The sequence below is a fragment of the Apteryx mantelli genome, chromosome 33 (genome assembly GCF_036417845.1).
Source record: "Apteryx mantelli isolate bAptMan1 chromosome 33, bAptMan1.hap1, whole genome shotgun sequence".
In the NCBI taxonomy this organism is placed as follows: domain Eukaryota; kingdom Metazoa; phylum Chordata; class Aves; order Apterygiformes; family Apterygidae; genus Apteryx; species Apteryx mantelli.
The window spans coordinates 3,835,782-3,854,232 of NC_090010.1; the positions used below are offsets into that span (position 1 = coordinate 3,835,782).

Genomic DNA, 18,451 nt, shown 5'->3' on the forward strand with positions numbered 1-18,451 from the left:
GCGATTACACTGGACTCTCTCATGACAGTTAGCTAAACTTCTGATTAGCAATATACTTTAGCAAAAACGACCACGCGCTTTAGTGGCAAAAAAATTAATTCGGACTGAACTGATAATGTACTAGGGGTAAAACACTTCCATCTGGATAAAATTTGTCCCCGTGCAGAGTCAACCGTAGCAGCACATTGATCTAACGTTCATCACTTTGGGAACGAGTTTATACAAAGCTGGGGAGGAAAAGGGACCCAAGTGCCCAAGGGGGTGACAAAGTCGGGTCTGAAGAGGAAACAAGTGCTGAACCCCCAGGCAGGGCCTGAGCGCGGCCTGGCAAAAGCTCTAGCTTTGAGCCGATGGAAAAGAAAAAAATCATCCTTTGTGGCTGCATTATATAATAAAGCTTAGCATTAAGCTAACAGAGCCTAAATGATACATAGAAATAATGGCAGGATGACTTATCAGGGAAGGAACAACCTTCTTTGGATTTACTGTCACATTGTTTACTCCTATATCACTTCCTACAAAATTTGAGAATTTCTTTGAAAATTCCCAATTAGTTCATTGCATCTTTTACACTGTATTTTGCACTAAATTACAGCAGAGCAAATTAAAGGAAATCAGAATGATCCAGGTGGAATCACTCCAGTCGTACACTGAAGTCATCTAAGTGACTGCTATTTTCTTCAGGGTTTGGGGAGGGGGGGAATTTTCCTGTTTTTTAAGTATATCTCTAATTGTGAGCTGAGGTCTAGCACAAAAGACCTAAATTATTGTTCTAGAAGCAGCTGCAAACCCATTAATAGAACATACCTTTACTTATAGAAATATACAGGTTTTTTGCATGTTCTTACGAGATTCTTTCAATCCAAAAAGGAAAAAAAAAAGCACCAAAATACAGAATATTAGTGGCAAAGCAGCAAGACACTGCAATAATTTTGGATCCCCGAGACAGTGGTGCCGTCTAACAATTTGAGGAAAGCTTGTTAAGTTCAATGCTTTGCTTGTGCTTTACTGCTAGTTTCACAGTGACAGGACAGGGGACCATAAAAGCATGGTAAAAGGGAGGGAGTGGAAAGGAGAAGCTTCACTATCAGACAAGGCTTCCAGTCGCCACCAGACTGGACCGAGAACAACAAGGTGCAACAAGAGGAATTAAACCAAACCCTTTTTTTTTTTTTCTCTCTCTCCAAACAGCTGAGCTCCCCACCGTTCCCTTCCTGAAGGCCTGAGCTATCCAAGGAAGGAAGCCGCTTTTTACCCACTTGCACGCAGATTGCATTTTTAAAACCCCCTCCGATATTCTTTCAATCAAATTCCACCAGCGGCCAACACTGAGAGGGGGTGGAGACACTGAGGTGGTTCAAATTCTGCTTCTTTGCACCTGGTGATTCTCCCTAGGTAAAAAAAAGTTACAGCTGAGAAGCCCCCTCAGATGCTAGAGGTAGAAGCCAGGCTAAATGAGAACAGCCAAGTGTTAACATAGTCTACAAATGGCATGTGGTTTGGGCCAGTAATTAATGTAATGAGGCAGCTTAATGCATCTCCCTTTCTTAGGAGGGGAGTGTGCAGCGGTGGGCAGGGTGAGGGGACAGAAACGATAGAGGTGATCAAGTCAGCAGCTGCATCATGATTCTGTTTGGAAGTTTCTTTCCACCAGTTTGATCAGTTCTAGCATGCTTAAAAAAAACCGCTCCACAGGCATGCAGAAGGATCAGCTGCTAATGGCATCTTACCCTCATCCCCTCAAATCGGGACAACGCTCTTAAAGGCCTCAAAGCTCTTAGTGTCCTAAGGGACTTTATGGCACCTAGTTCCGAGTAGCCCAGGGCATTAGCTACAAGGCTGACTAAAGAGACCTACACAGAAAATAGAAAAAAAGAAAAAAAGAAAGAAAGAAAAAAAGAAAAAAAAGAAAGAAAGAAAAAAAAAAGAAAAAGAAAAAAAAGGTTCCAGACTGTTAGAATGAATCCCCTAGCACTGATTGCCCAGCCCAGACTGCCAGCCTGGGCCCCCATAGATAAATACCGAAGACATGACACCAGCTGCCTACTTCACTTGACTGAAACGACCTGGAAGGAAATAATGAGGTTGAGAAAGGCATAAGAAAAAAACATAGGGGAAAGATAAGTGAGAGAGAGGCAGAGACACACAGACGGAGAAGGGGTCTGTCGGAAGGAAGAGCCCAAATGGATGACAAAAACCTTACCCTCGCCCTTTACTGTCTGCAGGATCCCAGCGGCTCCCATTAAATTAAGCCAGACAAATTTTAAAGGTACCTATGAGAAAGAATACAGATAAATACACACACTGCACAAACTGCGCTCAACTCGCACAGCAAGCCGCCGTGCTCACGCCGCGCGGCAGCGCCTCGTCCACGGCAATGGCCTCCAGGGACAGCATCTGTGACAGAAAGTTTGCTTCTGTCAAAATAATTTTGAAAAACGTGAACGCTAGCTCCACACGATATGATCCATCTTTGGTACTAAGGTAGCTAAATCCAACTTTTACTGCCTTAAAAGCCCAAGAACAGGCGGGGTTTTTGCTTGACAGTTTGCAGAGCGGCTGTTAAGCACTTTTGTGCCTCAGGAAGCTGCAGTGACATTTGTGACCGTCTTTGAGGGAAGATTAGGACAAGCAAGCACATCTTACAGATGGGGAAAGCGAGTGTACACCAAATACGTGGTTGCTCAAGCTCATACCCTGAAACCATGACAAAGCTGGAGACAGGTTTCTTAAATCCATTTTTCAACACCATAACCACACAGACAACCCGTTTTCTTTAGCAGCGTGGAATCAAATTTAGGCTCTACAACTACTGGACATCCTCAGCCAAGGGGGGTGAGGGCAGCCTGGGGTCTCGCAGGGTCGAGATTTGTATCACCAAAAACATGAACGCACGGGACCATCTAGTTTTAAGCTGCCACGTGCATTTGGGGCAGCAGTCCAATTCCCACGCTAGCCAAGGGACTGCTCTTTGGATTAAATCAGATGCGACTTGGCCATGTATAAATAACATCCACAGACCCCATTTCATCTGCATCCCACTATCTTCCATTTTTGGCTAGTATCACATTACAGACACACATAAGAACAGATATGTCAACCTTTGGGGAAAAAAAAAGAAAAGAAAAAAGACAAGACATCAATATACAGTAACAAATAATGGAAAACCCTGAGACGTCCTCCCATGGCAGTTTTTCTTTTTGATCATTAGTTAATTCTCAGAATAGGACACTTCCTATTTATCCTTTTTTTTTTTTTTTTTAAAGGGCCATTAAGATACCAAAGTGAAATTAATTGCAAGGATGATCCTTAAAAAAAGCCCACACACTCCAGGAAAAATTCAGGACATTTCAAATACATAAACATGCAGGAGAATTTCTGTGCCAGCTTCTGGACTTCCTTCATCATACCTGCCAAGTGTCTTCTCACCTAGTATACGAGAGACTGAACCTAGGATCTCCAGAGATGAAAAGCTCGATTTGTACAGCCTGGCCTGAAGAATCGCCTTTTGTTATTGTAGGTTGTAAAGGACTCTTACCCTCTGCAGGCCAAGCACATGAAGGCATGTATTTCCTCATCCAACACCAGTACGTGATCTCTACCTATCACAGCTTTCCAAGAACGGTAACGCTGCCCAGACAGCAGCAAATGAACATGTTTTCAATCTATCTGGTAGAGGGATGTTGGGAAGAATTACAAAACTTGCTTGCGCTTGCAGGATGCCGGTTCCATTTCATTATTTTACTCTTTGCGCCCGTGCTTCTTGCTTTCTCTGTCTTCATATCTGCCCCGAAACAAATGGCCACAATAGATATGGCTCTTTTAAGGTTTTTCCATGTGGTTTGGATTTTGAAATTACACTGATAAAAAAAAAAAAAAATGCCCGGGGTGCCCCAAAATTTTACAACAGAACCTTTGTGAGACAAAATCAACCTACTCGGGGAGGAACCGAGGAACTGGTGCATTTAAAGCCCTGGTTCCCTGAAGTTTAGCTGAGATTCAAATCCCACGCTGAGCCACTCCTTTTCTACCATAGATTGAATGGTCACCGTTGGGGACCCTGGGTCTGCACAGCTATCTGAGAACATGCTAATTATGCCAGAAACAAGCAGAATGGAAAACGTTACAAGAAATCACCTGAAGGGCAAACTAACTGCGTGAGCTCCGTCTCAGTCTGGGCTGCACAAGCAGCATCGGCACAGGCGTACACTCAAGGCAACCTGGCCCACCGAGCAAAACCAGCTCCCATGAAGCTCTGAGGAGGGGAGTGCCTCGATAAATCCAGATAGAGCAGCCATAGGATTTTGCTGGAAGACTGATCAGGGTTCAGATCCCAAATTTCAAAGTATGGATGGGATTTAGAGGCAGGAGCTGTAAGGTCCACATACACAAAGTACAGCACTTCTCTCCCTAAATATAACACGGGGGGAAGGCTTAATTGAGTCCTCAATTTTGGAGCTTCTTTCCCTTAGGATAACGCCTTGCTCCTGAGTTTAACTGACAAAACAGCAGTGAAATTTCTAACAGCTAATTTAGCTTCCAGTGGCTCTTTCCAGTGTTATTCTCTCAGGACACTCCAGCAGAATACACAGTGGGCATCGAGGTAAGACGAAAGGAATTGCAAATCAACTGAAAAGCAGAAGCCTTCATTATTACCCAGAAAAAGACTTTGTCTTCACAAATACACCCAGCAAGCTTTGGGAATCAGAGGAGGAGGGTTATTTGACAATGCTATCAAACCTGAAAAATAACATTCAAGAGCGTTGTTATGATGCAAAGGCTTATTCTCCATTAGCTATGGCTGCCATCACGTGACTTCACTTAAACCCCATTTATGCCACATAAGAAACGTTGAAAAAAACGTGTTTAACAGATACAGAAGAAGATGCATAGCTGAGATTTTGCTGAGTAATATTCAGTCTTGGTTCATTACTTTTAACATCAACTTATTCGATAGCTTTTGGCATCTCAAATTCAAACTTCAGATTTTCTGCAGGCAAAAACGTGCAACTTCCCCACCTCTGGTACCAAGGGAAATGAGAAATTTCTACTGAAGAACTATGAACGCAGAGAGCTCAGGTTCCTCATGTGTATCACTTGCACTGCACTTGTTCACTGCATGTAAATCTGCTGCCTGACTGGGAAGTCCCATATCTTTACCCTGCCAGTAGCCAGGTGCTTTGGAAGGAAGACAATAAAACTTGTAACACATCTGCCAATTAAAGCATTCACTTGTTCCCAACAGCTGGAATTCAACTCACAACATGAAGCATGAGGACTGTGAATGACTTTGCTGTTTTTGTTGTGGCACGCTCAAGTGCTGGTCTTCTTTTTAAATACGATACCCCAATGAATTTAATTTTCAGAAACACTCTCCTCAAAGCAGTACAGAAGAATAGGTGGTATCTTGCATTAGTGTCCACGTTAGCACTTGCACTTCAGTTTAATGCAGTGAAAGAGATACAGAGTTATTTTCAGAAGAGTTACTTCTTCGAGATGTATATTAAAAAGGAAAGGTGTTAAGGGATCAGAGAGGACTTTTTTTTTTTTTTTTCTTAAATATTCAGTTTTCCACCGGAAATGTAGACATCTTGAGTCACTTCTGCCCCTGAATTCCAAGGATAGTTCCTCCACCTACTCAGAAATATTTCCAGAGTGCTAATGTCACTGAACAGCAACTTGGCACAAGTGAATCATATTCAAAATACTCCTTCTCCCAGCATGGGACTTGGAAAAACGCTTTTTTGTTTGTTTAATACTTGTTCTTGGGGCACTCGCTAGGACACTGTTTCACAACTGGATGTGACAAAATTTTTTTAGAGAATACAAACATTTGGGATCCTAAACTTCCACTTTCTACAATTCTTAGGACTCCAAGTCCTATGGACTTCCTGTAAGTCTTTACCATTTTTGACAGCATAAATTTCATTTATTTTAAGTGCCCTTGCTGTTTCTTTTTTAGACTCAGATTTATTACTAACATTTCTCTCTACTGTTCTTGTTTTAATTCTCAAATTCATTCTCCCAACCAAGATGTTCTGCAGGGGGATTCCGGGCTGATTACGTGCTGATCCATCCAGACTGACCACCACTTTCTTTTATATACTATGATCTCTTACCAACAAGCTACTGCCTCTGTTTGATGTGGTCCTTTCTTTCTTTTTCCCCTGGGCATTAGATTTTATTTATTCATTCATTTATTTTTAACAGAAGGATGATGTTGAACTTCATTTTGCATGATAAGCTTTATAAGTACTCTGATCTGTACAAACGTAGGAAAGGACCCGTTACTCTGAGCACCTGGTGTTCAGAATAACAGACCACGTTAGGCAGTAGTAACTGCCTCATCATGCTCCCATGGTTACAAACGCCACCAAATCACTTGGAGAACAGTGGGTGTCAGTGTCTGACCTTAGGGAATGCCAGGTTTGCACCCAGCACAAGTTCTCCCACTGCTGACACCTGCCAATAGCTCAACATGCAGGAAGGCCTCTTGCAGACAGTCATTTCAGCAGAGCACAAGGAAGGGCTGGAAAACCCTTCGCGGTCTGTGTAGGCTCACTAGGAACTGCAGGGCAGAAAGTTCACAGCTGCATAGGGAACACGAGCAATACTCAGTGGGCTCAAAGGCTTCACCTTTCATCATGTTTTAGAAACTTACAGATATCCCGGATTCAATCCACTTCCCCATTAAACATATGATTCAGTTCTCAGAAGAAAACATGACCCCAGCACTCTTCTAACTAACAATTTTTTCCAATCAGAAATAAGGAGAAGAGGATACATACAGCCACAATGAGGAAATCCAGCCAGCACCAGGCGTTAGTGAAGAACTTGACGAATCCATAAGCACACCATTTCAGCAACATCTCCAGGATAAAAATGTAAGTGAAGACCTTGTCTGCATACTCCAGGATGGTCCGGATGGTTTTTCTCTGTTCTATGTAAATATCCTCAAAAGCCTGGGAAATAACCAGGTACTCTTGTCAATGATATCAGATTTATTCCACAATTCCACGTGGTAATCCAGAAGTTTAACTCAAACTATATTGACATGAAGAGTGGAATTACATTTCTTGTAAGTGCAACTTATCTGCTCTAGTAGTTGCAACAATTCAATGCCAAACCAAAAAAAAAAAATCCTGCAAAAACAACCCTGAAAAGCTAGGTTTACAGAAGAACTTCTCTACCTTCTAGGCATCCGAATAAAATCCTTTCTTTCTAAATGCTCAGCACATCCTATCTCTCCTATAACACATACAGACAGGTATTCCCTGCAGCTGAACGCTCAGCACATTCAAGTGGGCTGAGTTCATTGAAAAATGGACTCAATTTTCAGGAGAGCTATGCATGTGGAAAGTATCCAGCCTCGACTGTGGGATACCAACTGTTGTGCACTTTTTTCTTCCAGAACTTGCGAGTAAAATGCGCTGTGGTTGTTTGTTGTATAACCCTATCTACTAAATACTCAGTGTGCTGATCCTCTGCAAGACGACAAACAAACACAGTGATTATTTGTAGCTACGTAACACCACAAGCTCAAGAACCTCTATGATGATGGGAAAGTGAAAAAAGGGAAGTTATTTTTGGTAATGTGAAAATAAGACAGATACAGGCTGACTTTGTCCAAAATCATCACATTTCCAGTCAAGCTATGATTAGAACCCAGATTTCCAGACCTTTAAGTTTTCAACCTTAATTTAAACTAAGCAAAATCATTAAGAAAGGCTTTTGTACAGTATCTACCACAAAGGAACTGTTGTTTTGCAAAAATCATCAATATAGCTTTCTTTTTCACCAAATTTTTTATATACAGCTTTCCCATGTAGATGTCTCCTAACTTAATGCAACTAGGCTACACATATTTCTACATTGTACTCACCAGAGCACCACTGCTCAGTAGGATCATAAAGATGATGAAAGTCTCAAACCAGTTATGTTCCACAATGAGAAAGCAAGTCTTCCTCAAGGTCCACCAAGACTTTCCCAGCCCTTCCTCAATATTGACCTGACAGCATTTACAGCGCTGCGTACAACCTGGAATGGGGATAGTGCAGAGAGGAGAATGAGCCCCACATTTTGTTAGGTAACAGATGAGAAAATGTAAGAATGTAAAATGTCTTTGCCTAACAGTGATTTTGATGCAAACAGTATTAGAGATGTTGAATTTCTGCTAAAACTGTGCATTCTAGAGGCTTTCTTGATTACTTTTACCTGAATTTACGGGCACCTGAATTAACATCAATTTGTGAACAGATTAAGCTAGTTATATTTGGTGAGGCATCCATGCACTTGACAGGAGTGGAATGGAGAACTTGCTGATAAAATAACCTTGAACCATTTAAAATATCTTTGCCATGGGAATAGCTGTAACAAATCAGTCACAGAAAGACATTGAGGCCAGCAACAGCGGAGGGGGGAAAAAAACAAACCAGAAGCCAGATTTTTCTGCTTCAGAATACTCAAGGTATCAGTTGTACAAAAGATCGACTTGCCTTAGCTGTAGATCATCTAGATCCTGGCAACAGCACCTGCATCTCCAAGGCCTTCATCTTGCAAATGCTTCCAAACTAATTCAAAATAAGCCAATATCCAGCCCTGAGCCACACTCAGACCTAACCTTAAAGCAAGTTTATAGTAGACGTAGTTCCCAATAGCAGCTCAGAGGCTTGTTTGTACACTTATGTACTACACTTTGCACAGCTTACCTTCTGTGAAGCACGCATCTGGATCCAGATACTCCTCTGGTGCCTCCACGGGGACTTCTTCCACTTCGGGCTTTATATCAATGGTGCTACCTTCAGAGGAGCTGGTATAATCAAGTTTCTTGAACACAAAATAAAACCCAATCCAGCCTATAATTAGATGCCACCAAACATGGAACTTCATGATGACTCAGCAACAAGTTCACCATATTTACTGTAAAGGAAGTTCATTCCTCACCTCATCTCATTAAACCCTGGCCCTGCTTGCATCTCATATTTACAGGACACACAGAGTTTTATTCAATTGCTGACTTTCACCTTATACCTAAATTGACTAAACAAATTAAGTAGCATTTGTGGCTCTCCATAGAGCATAACTAGCACAAGAAAGAGGCTTCTGTCTTGGGTGCAAAGACAATACCATAAAATAAACAAACCCTTGTGCTGGAACTACCCAGTTCTCCCTCCCAAGGTACTTTGCACAAGGCTGAATGATTCTTTAGCATTTTTTCCTACCTCTTTACTCCCATCAGGATCCGTGTCGCTGCTGCAATCTTCTGTGTTGAGATTTTCAAAATCTGATTCACCTACAGCAATAGGCACCCGGACAGTGAGATTGGGGTTATTGATGAAGGACATGTGATCTTCATCTATTATGTATTTCTCCACACTGCTCCCAATTCCACTGGTTGTGCCATTGCCATTCTTCTGATAATCAATGTCTCTGTTGATATCGGCCCCTGTATGGTTAGCAATGCAGTTCGCCTTCTTGTCGTACAATTCATCCAAAGGTTTGACCTCGTCTGCCTCTCTCTGCTTGAAATGAGTCTGCATGAACTCACGCACTTTCGCCTTGATCCAAGCAATGCCCTTCTTGATGCGAATAACAGAGATCTGCAGGTTGTTCATCTCCCCATCATCATCTGTTGCTGCTAAGTTGTCTGCGCTGAAGGAGCTCAGTAGCAAGGCCAAGAACAGGTTCAGCACCTGAAGGAGAAGAGGTCACGCTTGGCAGAGCTCTGACTGTGCTGACACACAAGGGTAATATTTCCAAAGCTGAGTATGAGTATTTAGCCACCTGAGTCCTGCTGATGTTAACAGGGCCTGCAGAGTCAAGCCTCCAAACACCACACTGAGAACCAGCTCTGGTGTCCAACAGACCTATCAAGGTATCCAGGACTCAAGGATCAAAGCACCGATCCTGCAATGCATTCCATAAACAGGGAGCCCTGTGCAGCACACAACCCCGCTGCTGTCAGTGGGGTTCAGTGCAGGTAAAAGGGTCCCTGACATAGACTTCATTGCAGGATCCAGACTGCAGATGTTAAAGGTAGGGATTTAAGCAGCAACGATCTAAGGGATTTAAATTCAGTGTTATTAGTTTGGTTCCATCTCTGGTTCAAAGGAAGTGTGCCAAACCTAGTCGTTTTGAGCAATCACTCCCTGCTCTATTTCCTTGCTCACATCTACTCATAGTCCCCAAGGCTTATTTTGTCAAAATCCCTTGGTGAGACAAATCTTCTGGGAGAAAGCTCACAACACTCTTTTTAAGATATGCAACTGTTCACACTACGCCATTCTTGATTATTTTTTCTTCCATAGATTTTTTTTTTCCATAAAATTTAAGACCAGAAGGAAACATCATGATCTAGTCTAACCTCCCACACAACAGGCAGTGCAATTTCACCAGCCGATTCTTGCACACAACCATACCTCATGATTGAGCTAGTGGGCAGATTTTAGAAGAACTTCCAATCTTATTTTTAATGTTTCAGGACCTTCCCTTGCTTACCACGTTATTGCTTCTCCTGGAATTTGAAAGCCAGGCTTTGCTTCTTGCCAGCTTCTTTTACCCCATCAGGCAAGTTGTAGATCTGTCCCTTCTGACTGAGGGTTTCGTACCTCCAGCTTTTATTGCCAAGTGCTAGCATTCTTTTTTGATGGGCAACTGTTAAGGCCCTAACCAAGCAAAACAAAGCCTTAATATTGTGCTACCAAAGTCAACAGGACTGTTCATATGCCAAAGGCCACAAAGGACCCCAACAGAGCTGGAAGACTCACAAATCTAGTCCTTTGGTCTCCCCATGTTCTATCCCCCCCAGAGGCAACCAATAAAGACCATCAGTAACCATTTACTGACCACTAAATTTCCGATGACCATGACCATCATGAAGACAATCAAGCACATGGCCTGTCCTGCCACTTCCATACAATCCCACATGGTCTCAATCCATTCCCCACACAACACACGGAAGACAATAAGGAAGGAGTGGAAGAAATCGTGCATGTGCCAGCGGGGTAGCTCACACTCCGGATTGATCTTGCAGACGCACTCCTTGTAGCTTTTGCCGAAGAGCTGCATGCCCACCACAGCAAAGATAAACACGATGATGGCTAGCACCAAGGTCAAGTTCCCCAAAGCGCCCACTGAGTTACCGATGATTTTTATCAGCATGTTCAGAGTGGGCCAGGACTTGGCTAGTTTGAAGACTCTCAGCTACAAAACAAAACAAAACAAGGCATTTAATTCAATTTCACCTAAAACAAAGAGGAAAGCCAGGTAAAACTTTCTAAATGGCAACAACCTGTATGTTATGAAAATATAAGCCCACGTTTCTGCTGCTGAAGTCAGTGGGAGTAGGGAATGCTTAACTTCTCTCTGAATTTGGCCCCCTGTATTTTGCACTTTGTTATCCCCCACATACTCCTCTCCCTTTACACAGGAAAAGTATGGAGCATCTTTCTTGCTTTGCAAACTCTGCAACATTAAGGAAGTCAGGAGACTTATTTGAAGGTTGTGTGTCACAATTTTTTCTTCCCTGAATGCTTCTCATGTTCCCCTGGAAAAAAGTACCAGGTTTCCTGGCAAAGCCAGAGCACACAATCAAAGTTTAATTTCCAGAGAATCTCATCTCAGAGGAGGGAGACAGACCTTCTGAAGTTGCATGTAAGCGTGAGCTTCCGAGTACGAGCTCTTTGGAAAATCTGACCTCAGCCATGGTTCTCAGTGTCCAAAAATCTAACCTTGAGGTTTTCATAATTTAATTTTCACAAGCTCTAACCATTGCCAGAGCAAGATAAAGCACATGAGGGCTGTAGGTATTCAGCACTTTTATTATACCATTATATAGAACCTACCAAATTTGACTCAGTGAATTACCTGGAGAGACCATGTAGGTGACATTAGAATGCACCTTTTATTTCACCTACTTTCATCTACTTCCCAAGATACCTCCCACATGATCCTTCACTGCCTACATGGAACGAGCTGCTGCTCAGGTCTCAAAATGTAAACAGCAGTTGTGAAGTGAGAGGAGACCACAAAAATGACAACGCCCCATTGCTGTCCTCCCCAACACAGAAAAAGAGGGGGTTTGCTTTTCAGTTCTACCATATTAATTTATGAAAAAAGTTTTCTAGTAGCTGCAAGACAGAAACATTCAAAAAAGGACTGAAATATGGAATACCAATCGGAAAGATCGCAGCACTGAAAGTCCTTCCACATCTGCCAGACCCAGTTCCATTAAACTGAGGGAAACAATAAATCCATCAAAGATGTTCCAGCCTTCTTGGAAATAATAGTAGGGATCCATGGCTATAAGCTTCAGGAACATTTCTGCCGTGAAAATCCCAGTGAAAACCTGGAGTGGTGAGGAAAGACACAGAAAAGAAGAGGCGTACAAAGATTCCCGTTTGTTCATTTTCTGATCATCAGTGTCAACATCAAACAATGCACTTTGTCACACTGATTCACACGTGGAGTCTGTACAATGCCACATGCTTGCCTGCAATAAAGTCTTTTCTCTATTGATGTAGCTTCACTAGCATGAACCTTGTAGACCTACACAGGCAATCTTTAGCATACCAGAAACTAATGGACGGATTAGAAGTAGTAACAAATTTTGACCAGAAAGGTGTGCCCGTAGCCAACGTCTCTGAGTTGCCATAGATTGCAGCGAGGGCAACTCATGCATCTCAGTGTCCTCTAGGAACCTGTAACAGCACCTCTTTCAGGCTAAGTCTACATTAACAAGTAGTGTATCCCAACAGGAGCAGATCTGTAGGGCACGTTTACCAATGCTATCTTACCAGATTTCCTACGGAGAGCACATGTTCAAACTGTGGGGTCATAGGATGGTGCTCCATTGCCATGAATAAAGTGTTCAGCACAATACAGATGGTGATGGCCAGGTCAACAAAAGGATCCATGACAATTAAGTTCACTATCTCCTTCAGCTTGATCCAGTACGGGTGGCATTCCCAAATCAAGAATGTGTTGGCAAATTTGTACCAGCAAGGGGGACACTTCCTCTGGGACTCCTCCAGCTCTACAGTTACAAAAAAGAACAGCAATGGACTTAAGTCTTTGCCTCTAAAGCTGCTGCATCTGTCTGACTCTTAGCATGGCTAAAATATTAACTCGCTGATCTTGCCTGTCCTGAACTTCTCTCTTCTTGCTTACACAATAATTCAGCGTTCTTGGGGAAAGATATTTTTTGCTGTATGTACATACAGCACTCAACGATGAACTTCACAATGCTCAGCAATAGCTTAATGCAAACAATTAATAAGCACTGAACCTCATCACCATGGCCAATGCAGATGCAGATCACCATGATAGATGCAAAGAGTCAGGTCAAGTCTTGTACTGAGCTTCACCGAGTTCTTCCTTGTATCTAGGCAATATCAACATACACATTTGCACTAGACTACCAGGAAGTACATTTTTAAATTTGTGCAACAAGACTTTGTGCATCTCCTGATTCAATTCAAATTATTTTAAATGGAGGAATATATTTAACTCAGAACTGATCAAGGTAAAATGATTTAAACTAACAGATTCTAAACCATCTTTGGTGCCAGTTTTTAAATAACTTAAAAGTTAAACGAATTCAATGTTGAATACAGACATAGTCTAAAAGAGGAAATAAATGACATAATGCTGCAAAGCAATTTAAATAGCAAGAAGCTGATTAAGACAAACCACATCCATTTACAGAAATCAAACATAATGCTGTGTCCATTTTTTAAACCGGCTTATTTCAAATGGTTGGGGGGGGTGGAAATCAAGAATTTCCCTCCCGCCCCTATTCTTTGTCTTGCAGTGATTCCATTCAGGCTATACAGCTGTTCATCCTGATGCTCTATTTTTTATGGGTAGGGAAAGGACCATCGCTCTCTCTTTCTGATTGGTTCTTCGGTTGCTTGGTATTTAGTTGCCTTGGAATTTCTAAAGTTAAAAAAGAGGATCGTAGCACTGTAGCCTGTAGGCGTTTGCGCAGGAGGGAAGCAGCAGAAGAACCTTGCTCTGTTTCTAAGTATATTTAGTTTTCATGCAATTTTATTGCAGGAGACAGCAGGAATTTGAGAACATCAACCTCGTATGGCTGCTGTTCACAAGTTCTTGCCGGCTCCTGCCTAACATATTTGGAAATCTCGTCTCTGCATGCGGTCCGTTTCGGAATTGCCATCGTACAGAAGTCCCATTCTCTTTTGACAGCAGCCACACTTGAGATCTCAGTGCAGCTCAAACCTTTCTCTCCCGGGCTGTAAACAGAGGAGGGTGTCTCCAGCCCTTGGGGCATGGGGGACACAGTACCCCTGTATCATCACACGTTGTCTTACTCCTATAATCTCCACACTGCATATTCCTTATTGCAATATCACAACTCTTCCGTTGTTTTTACTTGTGGATCTGCATAATTCGGATGCAAAACCAGGTAAAATAAAGCCTAATAAATGCTTCTGTGTTAATAATGACTGAGAAGCAGCAGGTTTATGTAAAAACAGTGCATGAATATGTACTACTCGAAAGCAGGAACAGCAAAATTCTTTACGTCTGAAGGGCATGCATATGAGAACAGGGACTTAAGGCTCAAAACAGGTCTCTGCTGGGCGACACTTCACCTCACAGGCCTCAGCCATGCCTGGCCTCCGTCTGTGCTCCCCCATCCTACACTCTTCACCCTGGTCCCCAATAAGGTATTCCCCAGCGTAACCTCATTAACCAACCGAAGCCACTGAGAAGCCATCTCACTGAGTTTAACACTAACACCCAGCATCCTCTTGGACAGACGGAGCAGACGCATCTGTCTGTGCCCTCCGGCAACCCCTCTGGCTGTGGATGGGCAGCCAGCAGGGCTCCGGCTCTGCACAAGCGACCTCAGGCAGATCTAGGTCCCCACAGGGGTGCAAGAGCCTCTCCCACAACTGCCAGGAGAAGAGGTCCTCTGCCTACCTAAAACGCACCACGAGGGGGCAATCGATGCATGCGTACTGAAAACCAGCAAAGACACCTTCCAAGCATACCTACCCTCAACAAGGGTATTCGTCAAAACCGTCATGATACTGTTGGTTCGATCCTTCCTTCCGTAGGACGCATTCATCTGATCCATTGAGACCAAGAGAGAGCCACCAGGCTTCTTCTTAATTTCGATTTCAGTAGTACCCTGCAAAATTCATACGCCAATTAACACAAACTCTTAGTCTGCCTGGTGCTTTACATATTATCAGCCTAGAAATATGGTACACATGCCCAAAAGAGAAAAAAACCTTTGCTCCTGCTGTCCTTTTCACTCTCCTGTATTACATAAGTGGTCAAAGCAAAACTCAAGCCCTTGTTTCTGCTAGTACCAGTGCTTTGCAGCCTTAGAGAAATTAAGGATTATATTTTAAAGAACGATTTTAACAAATACTGCTGTAGTACTAAGCATTATATATTCTGTACTACTACTAGACTAACAGCACAGACAGGAAGTGAATCTTTTAACCAGGCCACTTTACAACACTTCTGGTCAGGGTGCAAATCCCACCCCAGCCTCATCTGAGCCACCCAAACTAAAAAGGAAACTGAGGATTTGATAGCATCTACATTTATTTCAAAATCCTTGTCTGAAAATTGGGATAAAAGGAGTTCAGCATGGTGCATCGCCTCTAAGAACTAGTGGGAATCTCACGCTCTAGCCCCCCGAGAAGCTCATTCTCCAACACAACAGGGACATCACCAAGTCTCAGGTTTCACCCTTGTTCAGAATCATCTTGCTGCACTCAAGCCAAAAAGCAGATGCTTTCACAGGCACCTCCCAGGTTCCCCTCTTCAGATTGCTTTGAAAGTGCCAGTCGCTGTTTAGGTACACAAAATGTTGTGTACTAACAGATAATTGCTTTTTTTCTTTTCTTTTAAAGAATTTGGCACTGTCTGCTTGTCAACTGCGAGGCCTTTCACCACGCTTTCCCAAGAGAATGAAATACTTCTGTGAGCAGCAGAGGTATCCGCACAACCCATGCAGCTCTCCCACCACGATACTTCATTTGTTGCTGCGTGTTTAACTCTTTATAAAGCTATGAAAAACAACTGCCAACTAATACTTTATCTTTTATGCATGCATCATGCTGATTACTCTTCCTACTATGTTCATGCTGTGTTATAAAGAGAACTAAATACTGAAGCAAAACATTATATTAACATGCTAACTGGAAAAAAAAAGTAGCAACTAATATTGAACATAACTAATTAAGGTCAATTAGGTTGCAAGAATTGAAGTAACTAAAACAAAAAATAGCTTGGAATTTATAGACATGGTAGCAAGCTCAGACTTTTTTCCAGAAACTCTTGCTTTAGTTACCTCTCGAATGTTACTGTTTTAATCTTATCCAGATTATTATAGTCCCCACTAACACACTTATTTTTTGAGCTTTGTTTCTCTGCTGCATTTTGAAATGTTGATCCATTAAAAAAATTAGCCAATACCAATTCAGTCAACTCTTTAAAAAAAATCACTGTCAAGAAAAATTCAGAAATTGAAAGGAAAGTAAACTTTAAAAGTCCTTATTTGTATTACATTAACAGCTTGCCTTGTAAAATAAACCTACAGAATTTAATAGCAATGAAACTAGTAGAGTCCCACAGATATTCCCCTAAAGACACTTCAATGCTTTAGGGTGCAGGACTTGATCCTGATAAAGATCTAGAGTCTTATGCAGACTGATGAGGCCTCCACAGCCTGATGGAAATGTTCAACCACTGCCCAACCTGTCCTACCTTGCATAGGCTTTGCAAACAAGAAGTTCAATGTTTAATATGGAAGGTTTTAAAACAAGCACCTTAAATAATGGTTTTCACCCTTTGGATTTTTTTCAGTTGAGAGACTGAAGCTAGGCGAATGAAAGCCTCTCCCTGTTACAAGCAGCTACATTTCCTCTTTCACAGATTTTTACATGCTCAGAAACGCTAAATCCAAAATTAAGCTGTTTTCATATAAATGTCTCAATTCTGTGAAAACATTTCTATTGTGAAAATATTTCTATTCATTAAGTGTTTTACACAAAACCTAAATTTTGGACTTGAATTTCTTGACAGTGTCCCTTTCTAAATCTCTCATTTTTACCTGAATTGTAATTTTTCTTTGTGTCCAATCTCTCTCCCAGGGCCGTCTTTTAGAACCAAACTTTGTTTTGGAGACTTCTCCTTCGCCTTCCTTCCCTTGCAGGGCCCTCATTCTGTAAGCCCATCTATTTGAAAGAAATTCTACAAGCTGATGCCCTTAAGTGCAGGTGTGTCCCCAGTAATTTCACAGGTAAGGTAGGCCTTAACTTCGTAAAAACAAGGAAAACAATCTCCTTGTTTGTATTCAAAGGTATTCCCGCTCCTGCTAAAGAAAAGATGTCTCCTCTTTAAATTTAGTGACGACTCTAACATTGTTCTTTATATTTCCTTTTAAATTCCTGAATATTATTTCTTATTGTGGAGAAACATTTGCAACACGCTGTGATCAATGTCCCCATCCCCATGTTTTGATAAACTGGTATTTAGGAATCATCCTGACAAATGCCAAGGATTTCTGCTATTATTATGCCTTTAATTAAGGACTCAATTCCAAGCCTTTTTTTCCCAGGAAGCCGGGGGAAAAGGATGTGGGTCAATAAGATTGAGAAGGAAAGAAAAGGGGAAGTTAAAGCAGTCTTTTTAAAATCCAGTGCAGACTTCGTCGCCTGCGGTCAGACAAACCGATTCTCATTCCATCGGGGAGCCTGTTTCACTTGGAGGGCGGCATACAGGAAAGCGGAAGAGGACAGACCGCCATGCCTATGCTATCTACTCATTGCCTTCCTTACACTGTCATCGGTAGCTGCCTTATCTATTTTCACCTCAGGCAGAAGGCGTCCACCAGGCATGCTGGAAGGCGGGCCACCAATGAGGGACACCACTCCGTTACAGTCCACCGTGCTGTTCCTCTTCACGTTGCGGCGCAGGTTGGGGAAAATGCGCGAGGACCGGCTGCCTTGGCTGTAACCGCTGTAGCCGCTGTAGCTGCTTCTTCGATCGCGGCCACGGATAGGGATGAAGAGGGAGTCTCTCCTGCCTTCGCTTTCCTCCACCGTGCTGTGCTCGTCATCGGCAAACTCGTTTTCCGAGCCCGGGTCACGAAAGCGTCCTTTGTAGCTGAAGATGCTGCTTTTGCTATTGTGTCGGGAGATAAAAGGGGAGCCTGGGATACTGAGAAGAGACTAGGGGGAAGAAAAGAAAGAACGACAACAGTGTGAATAGCATGGCAAAAACAAAGCACTTCAGCGCCGTCACGTGTTGGTGAAGTGGGTTCGCTCCCTCTCCAAACTTATACAAACCATCACCACTTAGACTTTGGCTACCCTTAAAAGTTGTTGATGTAAATCCTCTTGACCGGCTGAGCTACACTGGTAAAGAAGTTTGTGTAAATTCAGTTACGCCAGCAAGAGTACTTTTGTCA

The 18,451-nt window shown here is 42.5% G+C and overlaps 1 protein-coding gene across 1 annotated transcript in view; it reads right to left on the reverse strand.

Annotated features, from left to right (window-relative positions):
* Nucleotides 1-18,451, reverse strand: part of SCN8A (sodium voltage-gated channel alpha subunit 8) — a 62,273-nt gene that overhangs the window by 9,893 nt on the left and 33,929 nt on the right. The window contains exons 12-21 of the mRNA XM_067314230.1: nucleotides 17,820-18,212; nucleotides 15,019-15,154; nucleotides 12,795-13,033; nucleotides 12,173-12,346; nucleotides 10,846-11,202; nucleotides 9,222-9,692; nucleotides 8,709-8,826; nucleotides 7,883-8,037; nucleotides 6,789-6,962; nucleotides 1,731-1,853 (exon numbers count right to left, since the gene is read on the reverse strand). Coding sequence (XP_067170331.1) covers nucleotides 1,731-1,853; nucleotides 6,789-6,962; nucleotides 7,883-8,037; nucleotides 8,709-8,826; nucleotides 9,222-9,692; nucleotides 10,846-11,202; nucleotides 12,173-12,346; nucleotides 12,795-13,033; nucleotides 15,019-15,154; nucleotides 17,820-18,212 — 2,340 coding nt within the window. The remainder of the gene's footprint in view (nucleotides 1-1,730; nucleotides 1,854-6,788; nucleotides 6,963-7,882; nucleotides 8,038-8,708; nucleotides 8,827-9,221; nucleotides 9,693-10,845; nucleotides 11,203-12,172; nucleotides 12,347-12,794; nucleotides 13,034-15,018; nucleotides 15,155-17,819; nucleotides 18,213-18,451) is intronic.